The 19590-nt window shown below is 38.9% G+C and overlaps 1 protein-coding gene across 1 annotated transcript; it reads right to left on the bottom strand.

Moving 5' to 3' along the window:
- Positions 1–1459: 1459 nt before the first annotated feature.
- Positions 1460–2622, bottom strand: LOC145106607 (uncharacterized). Its single transcript, XM_079043567.1, has 2 exons — positions 2565–2622; positions 1460–2403 (listed from the first exon to the last, which is right to left on the bottom strand). The coding sequence occupies exons 1-2, from the start codon at positions 2620–2622 to the stop codon at positions 1460–1462; spliced, it is 1002 nt and encodes a 333-aa protein (XP_078899693.1).
- Positions 2623–19590: the final 16968 nt, after the last annotated feature.

The following is a 19590-nucleotide window of genomic DNA, read 5'->3' as shown; positions in this document are numbered from 1 at the left end:
GAAGCATTCTGAAGCTCGGAATCGATCGGAAGACAGTTAATGTACAAAGTATACAGAAGCATTCTGAAACCCAGATGAATAGTACAATCGAAACCATTCCAAAGCTCAGAACCTAAACAGTAATTTCCGATTATGAATGGGATTTCGGAACTGAGTCAGCTTCTATCACTCCGAGACCTTGTAAAATACGATTGAATGTCGTTTTTGGTAAGGCCTTAGTGAAGATATCAGCCAACTAATGAGAGGATCTTACAAAGTGTACTTCAATGTTTCCATCCTCAACATTATCCTTAATGAAATGATATCTCAGTGCAATATGTTTCGTCTTAGAGTGTTGCATTGGATTATGACATATCCTTATCGCACTTTCTGAATCACAATACATAGGGATTCTCTTCATGTTTATCCCATATTCCCTTAGCTTATTCTGAATCCATACAACTTGAGAGGTGCACGATGCAGCTGCGATATATTCAGCTTCTGCAGTAGATAGGGATACACACGTCTTCTTCTTGGATTGCCAACTGACAAGTTTCCCATCTGGAAAATGACATCCCCCAAAAGTGCTTTTACGATCGAGACCGCATCCACCAAGATTAGCATCGGGGTATGCTTACACAAAGAAACCGGAGTTGGAAGGGTACCAGATTCTGAGAGATGTTGTTCGTTTGAGGTATCTGAATATGTTCTTCACTGCAATCGTATGTGGTTCACGAAGATTCGCCTGAAACCTGGCACAATAACAGACAGCAAACATAATATCTAGACGACTACATGTTTGATACATTAAAGATCCAGTCATTTGTCGATATAGAGTCATATCAGCTGCTGGCTTGTCCAATGATGGTGTAAGCTTCGTTCCGAATGCGATTAGAACCTTGACCTTTGAATCACCCACCATTCTAAATTTCACAAGCGAGGTCTTCGTGTAGGCTTCCTGGTTGATGAAAATACCCTCTGAACTCTGTCTTATGTTTAAACCAAGGAAAAAGTTAATAGGACCCACTGAGCTCATTTCGAATTTAGTCTCCATCAGTTTTCAGAATTCAGCTGTTAAGTTAGGATTAGTGGATCCAAAAATGATATCATCAACATAAATTTGAACGATCATTAAATGGTCACCATCTTTCTTGCGAAAGAAGGTTGGGTCAACCGAACCTTGTTTAAATTTTGATTGTTTCAAAAATTGAGTTAGAGTTGCATATCATGCGTGAGGTGCTTGTTTTAAGCCATACACCGCCTTATCCATAATATAGCAATGATTTGGAAATTTCTCATTTACGAAACCTGGTGGTTATTCCAATAAGACTGTTTCCTCGAGTTCACCATTTAAGAATGCACACTTCTCATCCATTTGATAGACTTCAAAGTTTTTGTGAGCTGCATATGCGAGGAAAATACAAACAGATTCCAGTCTTGCAACTGGTGCAAATGTCTCATTGTAGTCTATACCTTACTCCTAACAGTATCCTTTCACAACCAGACATGCTTTGTTCCTAATCAAATTCCCTTCTTTGTCAAACTCATTCTGAAACACCCATTTCATTCCGACTACCGAAGCATCTTTCAGAGTAGGAACTAATATCCAGACTTTATTATGCTCAAATTCATTGAGTTCTTCCTGCATGGCCTGAACCCAATCAGCATGATCAAGAGCAGTCTTCACCGTTTTAGGCTCAATCTTGGAGATGAACAAATTAAACATGCAAAATTCCATTTTAGAAAATAATGTAGTTTGCTTCGCTTTTTGTTGTTCCCTTGTCAGAACTCCTGAGGATAAATCTCCAATCACGTCAGTTCTTGGGAGATCTTTAGTCCATTTGTTCAAACGATGATAACATGGATCATAAGTTGGATTAATTTCAGCATTAACTTCCTCATATTCCGATTGCACATCAGAATCATTATTTTCATTCTCCCTCTGGAAGATTTCACTTGATCCTTCGTTCAGAATAGGATTCTCCCCTTGGAAATGAGGATTTGAATTAGAGCTTGAAGAGGAGCTCTCTCCCTGGGATGGAGAATCAGAAGGTCCTTCTTGAGTAGGAAATTCAGAAGAATTCAGAATCGGATGTTCTTTTGAGAACTCAATATCGTGAGCAACTTCATCTACTATCTTTTTCAATTCGTCGTCTTGATTGTCTTTTGCCTTGGATTCTAAGAAAATGGCTCTGTCTGGCTCATCGAAAAAGTTCATAAATTCCTCATAAAGATTTGAAAGAGGAATTGTCATTGAATTTGTTGAAGGAAAAATCTCCTCAGATGGATAATCAGCTTTCTTATACTTTTTTAGATAATTATCATCTAAGGTGATATAATAGATTTCCTCGATCTTTTTCAAGTTTTTGTTCAGAACCCTATATGCCTTCGAAGTATGAGAGTAACCTAAAAAGATTCCTTCATCTGTTTCACATCAAATTTGTTCCTTTGCTCTTTGGAATTGAATATGAAACACTTGGAACCAAAGACATGAAAGAAATTAACGATAGGTTTTCTTTTATTTAGAATCTCATAAGGTGTGATTAAGAATCTGTTGTTTATCAGTGCGCGGTTCTGAGTAAAACAAGCAGTTCTGATAGCATCAGCCCATAAGTAAAGTGGAAGATTTGCAAATGACAGCATCGTCCTAGCAGCTTTGCAAAGAGAGCGGTTTCGTCATTCAACAACATTGTTTTGCTGAGCAGTGTAGGGAACAGAGAAGTTGTGAAAAACGCCTCTGTCAGTCAAGTATTCTTCAAACGTTTGGTTTTTGAATTTAGAAACGTTATCACTGCAAACTTCCTGAATGGGCTTTTGCACTTGAATCTCAATCTGCTTCATGAAATCCTTTAGCTTCAAAGTGGCATCTAATTTCTGTCTAAGAAAGAAATCCCATGTAAATCATGAAAAATCATCAACAATAACCAGAATATACTTATTACCACCACTACTTCTCGATCGCAGATAGGCCACAAAGTTCAATGTGTAACAGTTCCAGTGGCTCGATTACTTTGGTAATGGTCGAGTGACTTTTATGACTTTGCTTTCCTAGATCACAAGCTGCACACAGATGTTCCTTCTCAAACTTCAAAAGAGGTATTCCTCGTACAAGATCGCCAAGTACAAGTTTGTTAATGTCCTTGAAATTCAGATGCGAGAGCCTTCGGTGCCATAGCCAACTATCATCCGAAGATGCTTTAGTAAGAAGGCAAATGGAGGGCTTCCCTTTGATTGGTTTTAAGTTCAAAGGATACATTTATCCCTTTCTTTTGGATTTCAAAAGCACTGCTTTATATTTCTTCTCTATTATCTTTGAACCCTCATCATTGAATGACACTTTCAGCCCGGTACCTACAACCAATTGTGAAACGCTTATTAGATTATGTTGGAAGCCTTCCACATAAGCTACCTTCCGAATGGAGAATTCCCCGTTCATAATCATGTCGTAGCCTTTAATTTCTCATGTGGCATTGTTTCCAAACTTTACTTTGCCACCATCCTTCAGCGATCAAAATTCTATTAGTTCTTCTCTCCTTCCATTCATGTGACGCGAACAGCCACTATTGATGTACCATCCAGATTCGTACTGTTCATCATGCATTACCTACAAAATTCAGAGAGATTTAGGAACCCAAACCTTTTTAGGTCCTTGTGAGGATTTCTTAATAATAGGAAAAGCACTATTCGTATCAACCCAGAAGGTTCTTTTTAGCAAAACACTATTCTCTCCTTTAAATATTTTAAAAACCTTCATTTTATCTTCACCAAGATTAATTTCAACTGCATTTGTTTTCCATTGAATAAATTATTTGTGTTTCTTAGCCATCCTTTTTGCAAAGGCTTTTTCCTCCTTTTTCAAGTTAGCTTCGTAATACTCGAAAGAAATCTTTGGTTCCAAAACAACTTTACTTTTGCCCTTAACATTTTTTTATGTTGACAGATTTCAAAAATTTTGTTTTTACAGGACAATTGGATTTTGGCTTTTCAACAGGTTTTGAAACTTGAGGTTTTGAAACCTGTGGTTTTGAAACTTAAAGTTTTGGACCTTGTGATTTTGGAAAAGATTTTGTTTCTGGTTTCTTATCGAGAGAAGAATTCAAATTTTGAACCGAAGATCTTTCAGAATTAATAAAATTATGATTGGAATTCTTGTTTTTCCAAAAACGATTTCTTTCTTGTAAGTTTTTCCTATATCTAGGATTCATCTGTTTTTTCCTAGCAACAATTTCTTCAGCAGACATATGAATGTTAAATTTAGGTTTCTCTTATCTGATTGGCTTTTCATGTTGTTCAGAAGAGGTTTCACTAGAGACATCCTTCGTACCACTTGGCCCTGCCTGATCGTTACGAGGGTCAACACAATTCAGTGGTTCCGAAATGTATTTTCCATAAGGTCATTTCGGAAAGACCTTTTGTTTTGTCTGCATTGTCTATTGGTTCAGACCAGAAAATTTTGTCACAACCATCAGCCTTATCATTATTAACAATGGACTTCAGTTCTGATGTATCAATTTTGTACAGTCCAGCTTTTACGAAAACTTAATTGGGAATGATTTGTACTTTCGGAAAGATCGTGGCTTTTGCATTTAAAACACTGGAACCTTTATTTTCTACAATACGAACATATTCAATTTAATTTTCAGAAATCAACTTTTCCTTTTCTTCAGCCTCATTTTGTACAAATGCAGAACAATCTATCTCATCCTCTACAGAAATCTCACTCATGCCGCTTTCATCAAAATCAGAAACGTTTCCAATATCAAAAGAATTTTCTAAATTTAATTTTGTGCACAACGAGACAAATTTTTGTATAGTATTGGATTTAATTTGTTCTTTATCCTTATCATCCAACATTTGTTTTAACATATTCTTATGTTCTTTGGACTGAATCTATGCTTCAATTTTGTCAAGTCCAATTTTGTACGAATCAGATTCCTCATCAGATGAAACAACAGATTCACACTTATAGCACTCTGCATCTATTTCATCCTCTTTTAATTCAAGAAAGGGTAAACTCATTTTGTGTATACTTTTACCTATTTCACAATCAAGATGCAGTTGAGTAATATTAAAATGTAACCGCTTGGCAATTAAACAAAAAATATTTCTTTGTTTCAAAAGTGCTAAATTGTCTCTCTTAAGATAAATGACATCATCATTTGACCTAGTGAGCTCTAATTCTAAATTCTCTATCCACATTCATCTCTCTTCACTTATATTTGTTAACCTGCTGATTTGATCAGTTAAGTTAGCATTACTAAGACGAGTTCGCTTTAAACTATCACAAAAATTAGAAGCAGTATAATTTAAAACGTCTAGATTGGTTTCATAACGAGCAACAAGAATATTAAGATATTGAAGTATAGAGTGTACCTTATTGATGACCTTCTCACATTCTTTCACCTGTTCAGAAACAGGCTTCACAATAAAGCGTTTTTCAGAAGCCTGGCCGCCATCAGTCGCATAGCCCCTTTGTTCTGAAACCGTTTTCTGAACCATTAGACATCTTCCTTCGTACTCCTGCCTATAAAATCGCAGTTAAATGGGTGTCCACTCTCACCCACCGCTTCCTTGATTGGTGGAGGGTCGTAATCCGAACGGGTAGGATAGGACATTATTTCCTCATTTCCTAAATGGTCCTAAGCCTGATAATTCCTGATCCTTGGTCACCACCCCGAAATAGGAAATAATTCGGAACAGGCTATTACATTTAAATACCATTGATTGGAATCTTGTTTTAACAAATATATTGATTTCTTGAGTTTACACACAAGATGTTCTTGAGCCTTAGATATAAAACCTTCTGGTTGGGTCATGTAGAGATCTTCTTTTAAATCTCCATTAAGGAAAGTTGTTTTGACAATCCTAGAGAAATCCTTTTGAGAAACAGGGGAGAAAGTCTCTTGGTAATAAATACCCTCCTTTGTGTGTACTCTTTAACGACCAATCGAGCTTTATATTGTTCGATGTTTCCTTTTAGGTCCAATTTGATCTTAAATAGCCACTTGCACCCAACATGTTCATAACCCTTTGGTAATTTAGTAAGTTCCCAAAAATCATTATTTTCCATGGAATTTAGCTCATCAATCATAGCTTCATTTCAGTTAGTTGGTAAGTCACAAGTTATGGTATCATTATACATGACATTTTCATTTTCCTTCATATGAAAATCAGTCTTATTTAAGTATGTGATATAATCTTCAAATTTTTTAGGCTGCCTAGATCATTGAGATAGTCTGACAGGCTATTGATTTTCTTGTGATTCATTAATAATCTCTTGAGTGGGTTCATTTTGTAGTGCTTCATTTTCCTATCGATTTGAATAATCATTTTCAGAAGGAAAAGCATTTTGGGTTGAATCTCCTAATGAAGCATTAACTAGAATAGGCGATTAGATTATGGGTGCCTCTTCATTACAAGCTTGGAGGTCAAAATCACTCGATAAACCACTCTTACTAATGTTGACATTCTCAAGAAATTCAGTGTGCTTCATTTCTATAATCCGAGTACTATATGATGGAGCATAGAATCAGTACCCATTAGATCTTTTAGAGTACCCGATGAAGAAACAACTTACGGTTTTCATGTCGAGTTTATGTGGTTAAGGATTGTAGAGTTTTGCTTCGGCCGAACATCCCCAAACATTTAAATAGCTTAAGCTTGGTTTCCTTCCTATCCAAATCTCAAAAGGTGTTTTAGGAACAAACTTTGAAGGAACGCTATTCAAGATGTGGACTGCTACTTTTAATGCACCGGACCACAAAATTTGGGGTTGGTTAGTGTTTGCAAGCATACTTCGCACCATGTCCATTAAGGTTCTATTCCTTCTCTCGGATACACCATTTTGTTGAGGGGTACCCGACATGGTGTATTGGTTAATGATCCTTTTGTCCTTAAAAAATTCAAAGAAAGGTATAGGAGCTTGACCAATGTATGTATGCCTACCGTAATATTCACCACCCATGTCTGATCTCACAACCTTTATCTACTGGTTAAGTTGATTTTCAACTTCGGCCTTAAAAGTTTTAAACATCTCTATAGATTCAGATTTTTCATATGTCAAGTATAGATACATATAACAGGAGTGATCAACGATGAAAGTTATAAATGATTTATGTCCACTCTTGCCTATGGTTAAAGGCCCACAAATATCGGTGTGAATAAAATCAAGTAATACCAAACTTCTTGTAGATCCCTTCTTATTTCCCTTTCATACAATTAACACATTTTTCAAACCCCGAGATGTCAAAATTTGGAAATACTCTATCCTTTACGTGTCTTAACATTCTATCTCATTAAATATGTCCTAAACGTTGATTAACATTCTATCTCATTAAATATGTCCTAAACGTTGATGACAAAACATGGATGAAGTTTCCACCTGTCTTTTTCTTTTACTTAATTTCTCATTAAATTTAAATGATATTAAAGATTCCATAAAGTGATTATCCAAACACAATCTATAAAGATTTTCATCTAGATAATCATGGCCAACAATTTGGGAACCCGAAGTAATAATAACATCATCATATCTAAAAGTAAAAGTAAAACCTTCTTTAGCCAATTTAGATAATGATATTCATTTTTGGGTAATACTCGGTTGTTAACAGCATGTGGCAACGCCTAACTAACAAATAATATAAATAAAAATACTGCTCAAATGCATTGGGGTAATACAGGAAAGCAGGGTCGAATCCACAGGGACACGTCATAAGGTTTATGCCTCTCTTGAGTAAGGCACTCACTAAATTAATAATAATTAAAATGGGGGGATTTGTTGACTATTAAAACTAACTTGGACAGAAATTTATAAGAGAAATAAATGCAATTTAAATACTAGAATAAAATTAAGAAAGTAAAAGAAATTTTAGTTTCACGGTGACTCTCCTAATCAGGCAAATAACCTTCAACAAGATTATTGAATAGTGTATTGTTTAAACTGGTACTGAAAATTATTAATAAGCTCTAACAATTATCTTTTACTAAAATGTTTAACTAAAACAAACTCTTTGATTTAAACCTTATTTTTTACTGAATTAACCAAATAAGCTCTTAATTAATTTAGAAAAGTAGCATTAGACATAGTGTAAAATGCCCAGTAAAATCCAATACTTCTCACAAGCTCAGAAGCGTAAAGACTTGTTTGATCAGTTTACATTAGAGTTAATCCCAACACTGAACCAATCTAATATTCGTTACTTTTACTTATTAAGTAAGACAATTACGGATATTAACAAATTAGATAACTAGAATGATTCATTAACAATTAAAGTGGCAAAAAAACTGAATCAAAATCAAACATTCAATTAAATATAAAATTGATCAAACTAAACAGTAAACACAATTAAAAATCATGCCTAATGATTACTTACACGAAAATTCGATTTGTTTGCGAAACTGAAATCTAAGGTTTTTAGGCTGACATGGCTAAAAACGAATTACAAGAAGTAGAAACAAAACCTAATTGATAAATCTTACTAATCAAAAATAAGAATTAAATCGTGTTCTTCGGATCTGTGTTTGGCACTCGAAAACCTCTGAAAATCATCTCTCAGTCGTCGAGAATCACCAATGGTCTAAATTTAGGGTTGTAGGAATATTAAGGAGGCATATTTATACGTCCATAAAAATATGAGTACCAAATTCAATCGAATTTTTTGTAGGCACGACCGGTTTTTTTTTTTTTTTTTTTTTGGCTTCGATCGAATTTTTGATCGAATTGTGAATATTCTGATTTTTTTTTGAAATTTTGATCTTCGAAGACTTTATTTGATCGAATTTCTCGGAAAATTTGATTGAATATTTTTGATTTTCTTTTTCTTCGACTGAAAACGCACTGATAAATCTTTGAAGCATTTATTCGATCGAATTTCTGAATAATTCGATCGAATTTCTTGAATTCAATCCGAAACGTAAATTTTTTCTCGATTAAAGTAGCTTCCAAGCATTCATCAGCATCCTCCACTAGTTCCATGCTCCAATTTGGCTCAAAAGTTCCATCAAATGCATCGTCAATGTGTCGAATTCTCAATCCTTGCTAATTTTCCCTGTAAATCATAACAAAAATGAGTAGTACGGGCATTCTGCAAAACATAATGAGAAACACACAATTTATAATAAAACAAGGGAAATAGTTAGTATTTTATAAGATGATGGTAACAAAAACGTGCTAATAAATGCACATAAAATGCATCTAACAAACCTCCCCAAGCTTATACCTTACTAGTCCTCGAGTAAGGAAATGATAGGCATCAGAGATCGAATGTGAGGGAAAAGGGTAGTGAAGGAATAACCTAGACGAAACTAACAACTTAAAAAGAAAACCCTAGCTAGAAAGATCAACAGAAAAAGAAATAAAGAATAAAATATGCATGCAAAAACTAACAAAAAGAAAAATAAACAACGATTTGGAAAAGAAAAAAATAAACAACCTTAATATATATATATATATATATATATATATATATATATATATATATATATATATATATATATATACGATCAGACTTTACACCGAGGGAGCTCTAATGGAATCACTACCTAGACGACCATCCAGCTACCTTCCATGTATCACAAACTCCCAAAGTCAGGAAGACCCGCAACGGTGTAACCCAATATTCCATCCATAGTTTTATTTAAACTTTATACATTAATTAGCCTTGTGAGCGAAAATAACACAGTTCGGAATCTCATGTCCTCAAGACTAGATAGTCAAAAACCAGAATCGACGCTTCCTTAAGAACCCAGCATGACCAAATCAGCTTCCATCGAAGCAACAATAGGCCAACCCCCATAGGAGCCCAAAGCTATATGCTTTCAGTTAGTAGAGAACGATGAATATCATATCACACAGCTCTTCTTGCACCAGATTTGTCTTCGTTGTGGCTATTGATTTGATTGAACTTGAATTTGTATCTTTGTCTTTAGCTTGAGTTCTTCAATAATGTTTTGAATTTCTTAAGATTTCTTCAATTAAGTGCTTGAACTTTGAATTGAGTAACGGATATGACAGTTGTACCCTTCTTTTCCTCGCGACTGTGTGGAACTGCTATAACGTTCTCAGTTATCGTGAAGGTAATGCATGTCAAAAAATATGGCATGTTATGTGGGTTTAGACTTGTTGATAAAGGTTCTTCTCAAATATTCAAAAGCAAATTATTTCAAAGTTGTTATTACCACCCACACGGTGTTTCAGTACGCCATTTTTTTATCTTTTATGGTCGAGGTCTCAAATCATGTTGTTTTACGTCCCTTAGTTATCATAGTTTATTCTAGACCTCCTATAATGATTCGGTCGCTTCGGACTTTCATTTTCCATCCTTGCAGAGCTATCGAAGGCAAATAGTATCCTCATCTCGTTTTTTTTTAACATAACATAACAAAAACAGAAAGTATTTTTTTAATGCAGATGCAAACATGTAGAAAATACAACATTAATTTTGTTTTCTTAAGGGAAACTAAAGGAAACAAAAGAAAAATATTTGTGGATTTTTAAATTTTCTCATTTTTCAATTTTTTTTTATAAAAAAAACTAAGAACAAAATGAGGAATATTTTTTGATTTTTTAAAATTTTTTTGATTTTTTTATTTTTTTTTAATAAAAACTAATGAAGAAGAAAATAAAACTTTTGTAAAAAAAGATTACAAATCCCCTCCTGAAGCTTAAAATACAGCATTGTCCTCAATTCTTGGGAAGGGGAAGGAAATGTCTACTGGGGAGGAGGTGGACGCGGGAGTCGGCAGAGCACCTCCTGCTGGAACGAGTCGAAAGTGGTCTGAAAATTCCAGAGATATATGGTCCTCACATACACCTTTTTCGGTAATATCTCAAACCCATTTTTAGGTTAACATGCATAGAGAATTTCTCAAGTCAAAGTTGGGTACCTGGGTCTCTCTCACAATTCCATCCGAAGTGAATGCATATATGTGATGTCAAAAAGGATTTCCATATAGACTTTAATCTTTTCAAAAGAATCAACATTTCCATAGATAGATTTCATTAATGCATCAAGTAGTTATAAAGAGTTATATTGCAATCAAGTACCATAATAAGCAAAACCATATCAAAATCAAAGCATAAAAAAGTTTAGGGACACATACTCTTGATATAACTCACCTTAAGTGTAAAGGTGTCTTCAAACAAACTCTAATAAGTGTTAATTAATCAAATAAGAACTATACGTGAATAATCAAATCAATGAACATCACAACATGGTCTAATTTAAACAATCAAACTAAGTATTAAAAGTCAGGTTTGTGAAGCCTTACAAAATTTTATAAAGTCTTGTAATTGAGCTTGCAATAGATTTGTCAGGGCTTACAAATCTGCACTTGTTGGCACACATTTTCTACCTAATTTTGACTTTGTTGCAAGACCTTGAAAAAATTTTCAAGGGCCATACATCATTGAATGGAAATTAAAGCACTTTTTTTTATGGTTTTTACCAAAAGTTCCCAAACTCATCCCATTCAATTCCAAACTTATCTATTAAACTTCTAATGACTTAAGGTTATCATCTATAAATTTCTGACATGATTTAACCATCAAACTATCTCTAATTCTAGCATTCAATTCATGATTCCATCCTTCAAGACATTATTTCGAGTCTAGTTATAGAGTTATGAGGCTTAAATCCATATATGAAAATTATGAGCTAAATGATCCATTAATTTTTTTCAAAACCTTCAAAAAGGTATAGATTTGAATTGGTTACATTTAAGTATTTACAAAGTTTTTTGGTGGTTAAATTTGGTTTGGAAATTATATCATTTCATTCTAATGGTGAATCACCGTTGGAATCACCAATTGAGCTCACATCATCTATGTAAACCTTGGAATCATCTCAAGGGTCAATCCCAAAATCCACCATTAAAGGTGTAATCAATTATTATAATGATGGAATGATTATGCTTCAATGTTCTAGAACACAATTTTAATCTCAAAACTTATTCAAATCCATTAATGAGCCAAGAAAAATCCGATTTTGGTGAAAAACCAAACCTTAGGCAAAAAAATAATAATAATAATAAGGAGAATGAGTACCTTCTACTATTCGATGATCATAGATTTCTCTTAAATATAATAAGAAAATTGCTTGGAGATGTTTTTTGTATTTTTTTAGCTGTTTTCTAATAAATTTAGTCATCCAAAATGTTACAATATTTTTCTATTTGATTATGTTTATATGTTTTAACGGAATTTTTAAGTTTCAATAATAATCAAGTAAAACATATCATGTTAAAGTCATCTATATAATCTAAAAAAATAATCTGAATTTTTTTAAACATATCTTAAAATCATCAATATAATATGAAAATTTTTATATTCTGTAACATCTCGGGCTTTCAGGTATTTTCGAATCCTTCCCTTGGTATTTAAATATGTCATTTTGGTTATTGATATTGGTTGGAATTAGCCCTAAGAAGCCCTAGTGGCAAATTGGTAATTCTTGGGAGCTTGAGTTGTATGTTGGGCATACACATATGTACGTTGTGCGTACGCGTGTACGGATGAAAACCCTAGTTTTTAGGGTTTGTGGAGTCTTTAAGCACCATTATGGGTCATTTTGACTCACTCTTTCAGCCTCCAAGTCCTTGAGTCGTTTTGAAAACCCTAACCCCATAAGTAAGCATCTTCAGCTTATAGTGTGATATTTGTGTGCCAAAAGGAGAAGATAGTGCATCAAAGGGGTCAAGGAAGGAAGCAAGTTTGTAGGTCTAGGATTATCATCTTCTTGGGAAGCTCCAGAAGGTAAAAAGCTTCTACCTTAATGCTTGGATTCTTTGGATCTTGTTTGGTAGCTTTATGGTGTTCTTCTTGTCATAAAAGTCCCAATTTTGTGCATGCTTTGTTTTGGACATGTTTGGCTATCCTTTCAGACCCAAGGATGGGTTCTAAGTCATAAAAATGGGGTCCCTTTAACTAGTTTGGTTCCTTGTTCTTTGTAGGAGGTCTTAATGGATTAAGACCATGTATTAAGGACTTTTTGGACGACCAAAGTCTTAAAGTTTGAGACTTTATGGTTATAGAGTGCTTTTGAGTCATGGATCTGAAGTTTGAGCTTAAATGATTAATCCATTAAGCACTTATGGAAGTATTAAGCCATGCGAGGGTACGCCCCGCATAAGGCAGCGTACGCCCTGCGTACTGAGTCAACCACCCCATGGGTGGTCAAGGCGAAGCGAAGTATGCCAACGTACCGAAGGGGTACGCCCGTGAACGCCCTCTGTTTGGGTTTCAGACTTTGGGTTTTGGGTATTGGGCCATCTGTTGGGATTTGATACTTGGACCCTAATGGTCTATCTTGATAAGTGTGTTTTGGGCCAATTAGGGGATCGGACTTTTGGATAAGGCCCAATAAGGGGTTTGGGCCCAATTCGGAAAATTGGGTCAATCGTGGGCCTTGAAGTAAACTAGGCGTTTTGGATCAAAGATTTGGACTTGGACCTTGGCCCAGTTAGGGAAGGGGTAAGGCGGACATTTACCCTAGGTATGGATCCTTAATCAAGAATGGTATCCTAATTGTTAATTAGGTGTTTGTTTATTGTGATAGTTCAGGATTTTCCGTGAGTCAGCAGTAGGAGGTTTCAGTGTAGTTCAGCATTGTGAGGTGAGTTTTCCTCACTGTACTTTCGGTTCGAAGGCACCAAGGTCGACCCTTTAGTTTGATAACTTGATATTGTTGATATGTTAAGTATGGAATTGATATGTGTGCTAGTCTTGATATGCTAGTCTGGTAGATCTATAGGACTACCTGTGAAATTGCCTGTTTATCTGTATAAGATATTATATCTTATATGTCGACATATTGTGTGGGTGGGTTGAGATAGTACTGCTTTGTGTTGTAGCAAACAAACCCTGGAGTATGCCAGATATGAGCTGAGGACTAGGGAGGGCATGCCAGACTCATACTGAGGACTCATGAGCATTCCAGATACGAGATGAGGGTTGGGCAGGGCATGTCAGACTCGTATAGAGGGCTTAGCGGTATTCAGTCTGTTGACTGATCAGGCCGGGGAGCAAGCCAGACATAAGTTGTAGGCCTATGCGGCAAGCCAGACTTATATTTTGGGCTTAGGGGTAATCCAGTCTGTAAAGTTGTGGACCCATTACATGTTGTTATTATATTTGTGCTATTTGTTATGTATCGATATTTTGGAAGAAACTCACTAAGCTTTGGGCTTATAGTTTTGGATTATGTTTCAGGTACCGTATAGGATCGCGGGAAGGCAAAGGCATGATCGTGCACCTCCTCATGTTTTTTTACGATTTTGGGATTTTTCTAATGTGAAACTTATTTTGAAAAGAATTTGTAATCAATGATGGTTTTGTGGTTGTTTAAAAAGTTTAAAATTTTCAAGAATTTTATGAATGTTACAAGTTGGTATCAAAGCCTTGGTTTGAGTGAATTGGAGTGTAGTACCTGGCTCTTGGTACGTATTCTGTTATTAAATCTTCATTTATTTTTGCATTTTTAGCCTTGGACTCGGCGAGTCGAAGGACTGACTCGCCGAGTAGAAGCGGGATGAGGCGCGGAGTTTAAGCTGCGGACTCGGCGAGTAGCCGCTGTTTGGACAAAAACCCTAATCCATGGGTTTGCACCCTATTTAAACGACCTTATACAGCCTCCTTTCCCCCTTTATGCTCCCAAACACTTCTCATAGCAAACCCTAGCCGTTTTTTGAGGAAATCCAAGGCCTTTGAGTGATTCTTGTGAGTTTTGACCTCAAGGAAGAAGGAAGAGCATAGGAGGATCAAGAGGAGACTGAAGGATTCGAGTTTGGTTCACCATTTGGAGTCTTTAGAAGGTATAAAGTCTGAACCTTGCTCATTCATTTGTTAGATCCCTCTTTGGGGTGATTTAGGGCTTTTATAAGCCATTTTTGGTGGCCAACCATGTTTGCAAACATGGTTGGGGGTTTGAGCTTCTGGGTCATGTCATTATTGGAGTCACAAGTCAGATTTGGGATGCTTTTGCACTCAAGGAAGGCCCCATGCAACAAAAGAACCATTTTAGAGCCTTTTAAGCTCAAAAGTCCCATGCATGCACGTAATGTTTGTAACTTTACGTGCTAGGTCGAGTTTAGGGGCCTGGATCTATCCTTTGGTTAAGTGTTGTACATCAGAAATCGAAGTTTTAGAGAGGGGATGTGACCGACTCGGCGAGTCCAAGGGTTTTGGTCCCGTATCAGTGAGGGTCATAAGGACCAGATGAGTGTGGAAGGGTTTTAGGGAGTCCTGGGGAGTGACCCAACGTTCTGGACTAAGCAAATTGTTCTGGAAATTCATGGCACTCGACGAGTTCATGAACGGACTCGGCGAGTCCAAGACAACCTTCATAGAACTCGGCGAGTTGTTCATCAACTCGGCGAGTCGAGGACAGAACGTGTTCATAGGATGAAGAGTAACTCGACGAGTTGTTCATATAACTCGGCGAGTCAAGGCAGGACATGAGTATCAGTTGATGATGAACTCGATGAGTTGTTCATACAACTCGGCGAGTCGGATGAGGATTCAGTCGGTGTTCATTTAGAAGGAAAACTCGTCGAGTCATCGCCTAACTCGACGAGTAGGGACGGGTATGAGGTCTAATGGAAGGATAGGGACTCGGCGAGTTGGCGAGCCAACTCGGCGAGTCAGGTCAACTAGAAGTTGACTTTGACTTTGACTTGGTCAAGGGGTAAAATGGTCATTTTGCCCTAAGAGTAGATGTTAGTTTCTGACTTAGTGTTTTGTGGGAATTATAGCCGGAGGATTTCCGGAGCAGCAGCGGCAGCAGTCAGAGGATTTCCGCACCGTTCAACAACTGCTACGAGGTGAGTTACCTTCCAGTAGGGGTGGGTCTAAGGACACAATGCCGGCCCACCATTGAGGAGTATTTAGAAGATAATTGTCTTTGTGATAATTTATCTTGGTCTGGTATGCGTTGGTTATGAGTTATATATGTATGATATGTTACATGATAGGGATAGTTTCCCTGATAGTGGTCCTTAGGACCAAGGGGTAGGTCAGTACCCGGATATGTCTGGCTGTGTGCTTATATCTTGCTATTGTATGCTAGTGGTAAGGGGCGGAATAGTCCCCAGTTACCGGTTGAAAGATACCGATGACGATTACCGGTTGAAAGATACCGATGATGATTACCGGTTGAAAGATACCGATGGCATTGTATGGTATGTGGTATGATGGGGGAACTCACTAAGCTTTGTGCTTACGGTTTTAGTTTTTGGTTTCAGGTACCTCTTCATCTAAGGGGAAGGAGTCGGCGGCGTAGCATGGCATCACACACATATTTGATTTTCCGCACGGTGTTTTCTGGGATTGTACTCTGATATGTTATTTGCTTATGTCGTGGGTTTGAAACATGATACTTGATTTTATGAGATGACATGTTGATTCAATATTTTCTAGTGAATGTTATGAGCAACTTAATTAAAAACGAAATTTTTGGACTTGAATTTTAGGACGTTACAAGTTGGTATCAGAGCCCTGGTTTGAGGGATTCGGACACGCCCTCGGGGTGTCTGGACTCAAACTAAGGGGCTAAAAGATTTTTACAATAAAATGGTTTTCTAAAAATCTAAACGGAAGGATTTTACGAAAGACAAGGTGTGTGATGCATGCGACCGGCCGGGCTCAAGTAAGTTTTCCCCAAGATACCCATACATGCTATGCTATGCTATGTGGCTTTGATTCAGAATTGCATGCTAGAATAAGACTAAGGATCTAGGAAGATGCCTTGTGTGCCTGATATATGATTCTGATAATTGCATGCTAGTTAGGGCTAAGGATCTAGGAGGATGCCTTATATGCCTATTGTATGAGCTGTATGCTAGGACTGTTTAGTCAGCAGTAGGATGGCCTGTATAGGTTATGCCTGATTTGGTTACTCGATGCACGAATGCTGCTTGCTTTGTGCTATGGGGGTTCTGGCTATTTCCGACTAACTAAGGAGCGGATATGTAACAGTACCTGCAAGTTAGTTAGGTGGAAATGGTAGGGGCTCCTGGTGCAGCTGATGGCAGAGGGTAGGTCGGAGAGTGCCCTAGGGAAGCCTAGGATGAGGTTAGTGGAAAGGGTATCGGTAAAGGGACTCGGTGAAGTCGAAGCAATCCTTTAGGAAAGCACGGGTAGATGTGGAAGGTAGTATGGGCCCGTACTACTGAAAGCAGAGGACCCGTACTCGAACCAAGGAGGGCTTAGATGAAACCGGGAACCTTGGAGAGTGTGTTAGATCTCTTGAGTATATGTCTGATCCTGACTTTTATGCGTGTGTTTTCAGTATGGTGACCATACGACTTGGAGCAGGAGGTTCCGGATCAGGATCAGGATCAGGCTCGGGTTCGGGATCCGAGCAGGTTGATAACGGGCTACGCGAGTTCATCGCGTCTGAGATCACGAGAGGCATCCTTGAGTCGACCCCTATCATCTTCGGGTCGATCAAGGAGGGGATTGTTGAGCTGATGGAGGATCGTCTCCGATCATTCAGGAGTGATATGGCGTCTAGCCAGGTGGGTACGCGCACACTGTCCTTTAAGGACTTTCGTGGAAGTGGTGCGCCGGATTTCCATGGGATGAAAGACCCCATTGCTGCTAGGAGATGGATCGCAGACATTGAGTCTGCGCAGCTGACGAGCTTCTGCCCAGAGGGGTCGAAGGTGAGATATGCAGCAGGATGCTTGCGAGACAGGGCTAGAGATTGGTGGGAGTCTGTTGGTGACTCATTGGGAGCCTCGGCTGTTGAGACTATGACTTGGTCGGACTTTGTGACTAGATTCAGGGCGGAGTTTGCGCCAGCTGTGGAGCTTCAGCGGCTGGCCAGGGAGTTTTTGGATATGAGGCAGACTACGGAGACTGTGGCGGAGATCACCGCCAAGTTCCGGGAGAGGGCATTGCTGGTGCCCCAGTATGCGGGTGATGAGGATATAAGGAGGACCCGCTACCATGACATGCTACGAGCTGACATTCGGGAGCATGTTAGTTTTTCAGCTTACCCTACCTTGAATTCCATGATTGCCAGGGCCAGGGAGAGGGAGATTGATCTGGAGCACGTCCAGAAGAGGAAGGCAGTGGAGGGGCTGACGACCGGGGCTTCGAGGAAGAAGCCCAAGGGATCTGATGGTAGGCCGAAAGGCCAGGCAGGACGGGACCGCTGTGGGAAATGTTGTCGGTCACACGAGGGAGCTTGTCGCACTGGGCCGGGTTCGGGCTGCTATAAGTGTGGCAAGGTGGGGCATTTTGGCAGGGATTGTACTGCCCCCGCCCCTGCGGTACAGATGACAGGCTTGATTTACTTCCATTGCAATCAGAGGGGCCACAAAAGGGCCAATTGCCCGAGATTGACAGCAGCGTCAGCAGCAGTGCCAGCAGCAGCGCCGGTCTCAGCGACGGCACGGGTTACAGATGGCCTGAAGGTCAAGACAAAGGCTCCAGTGGTGCGGAGCCGAGCATTTCAGCTGACAGCCGAGGAGGCACGCGCTGCACCTGATGTGGTGACGGGTATGATTCTTTCTCTCTGATCTTTTTGTTGTGATTGTGTTATTGATATGTGCTTTGTTTAGGATCGTTCCATGTGAACGGCATCCCAGTTCTGGTGTTGTTTGACTCGGGCGCTACCCGATCATTTGTGTCTCTTGCGCTTAGCAAGAGATTTTCCGAGTCTTCGGGCATGTTGGATTGCCCTCTAGAGGTAGAGATTGTAGACGACCGTTCGGTGCGGGCATCGACGGTATTTTGAGATTGCGTGCTGAGGTTATTTGAGGAGCGCTACTTGGTAGACTTGGTTCCCATTCCATTGTGTGGGAACAAGGTGATTGTAGGCATGGATTGGCTCAGCCCTAATGGGGAAGTGATCGACTGCGCGCAGCAGTTGGTGCGGGTCACGACCCCAAGTGGGGGAGAGCTGGTGATTCAGGGTGAGAGGCCACAGCGAGGACCGACTTTATGTTCAGCAGCGAGAGCTAGGCGTTACCTCCAGCAGGGTTGCGCATGTTATGTCGCGTATGTTATGGATACCCGGGAGATGGATCGGGCGACGGTGGACGATGTACCTGTGGTACGAGAGTTTGCGGACGTATTCCCCGAGGAGTTGCCTGGGATACTTCCGGATCGACAGGTGGAATTCAGGATCGACCTAGTCCCTGGTGCGGCTCCGATAGCCAAGGCACCGTATCGGTTGGCTCCTCCAGAGATGCAGGAGTTGTCTACATAGCTGCAGGAGCTGTTAGACAAGGGTTTCATTAGACCGAGCAGTTCACCCTGGGGAGCCCCGATTCTGTTTGTGAGGAAGAAGGACGGGTCGCATCGGATGTGTATAGATTATCGGGAGCTGAACAAGGTAACGGTGAAGAACCGCTACCCACTCCCGAGGATTGATGACCTCTTTGACCAGCTTCAGGGAGCATCTTGGTTCTCCAAGATTGACTTGCGTTCAGGGTATCATCAGATGAGGGTAAGAGAGGAGGATGTGCAGAAGACTGCGTTTCGGACGCGTTATGGTCACTATGAGTTTGTGGTGATGCCCTTCGGGCTCACCAATGCTCCTGCAGCGTTCATGGACCTCATGAACCGCGTATGTAGACCGATGTTAGACCGGTCTGTGATAGTGTTTA

This window comes from Lactuca virosa, chromosome 4 (genome assembly GCF_052849685.1).
Source record: "Lactuca virosa cultivar CGN04683 chromosome 4, Lactuca_virosa_CGN04683_v6, whole genome shotgun sequence".
Classification (NCBI taxonomy): Eukaryota; Viridiplantae; Streptophyta; class Magnoliopsida; order Asterales; family Asteraceae; genus Lactuca; species Lactuca virosa.
Note: the sequence above shows the minus strand (reverse complement) of the source record. Positions and strands in the feature narration are given on the sequence as shown.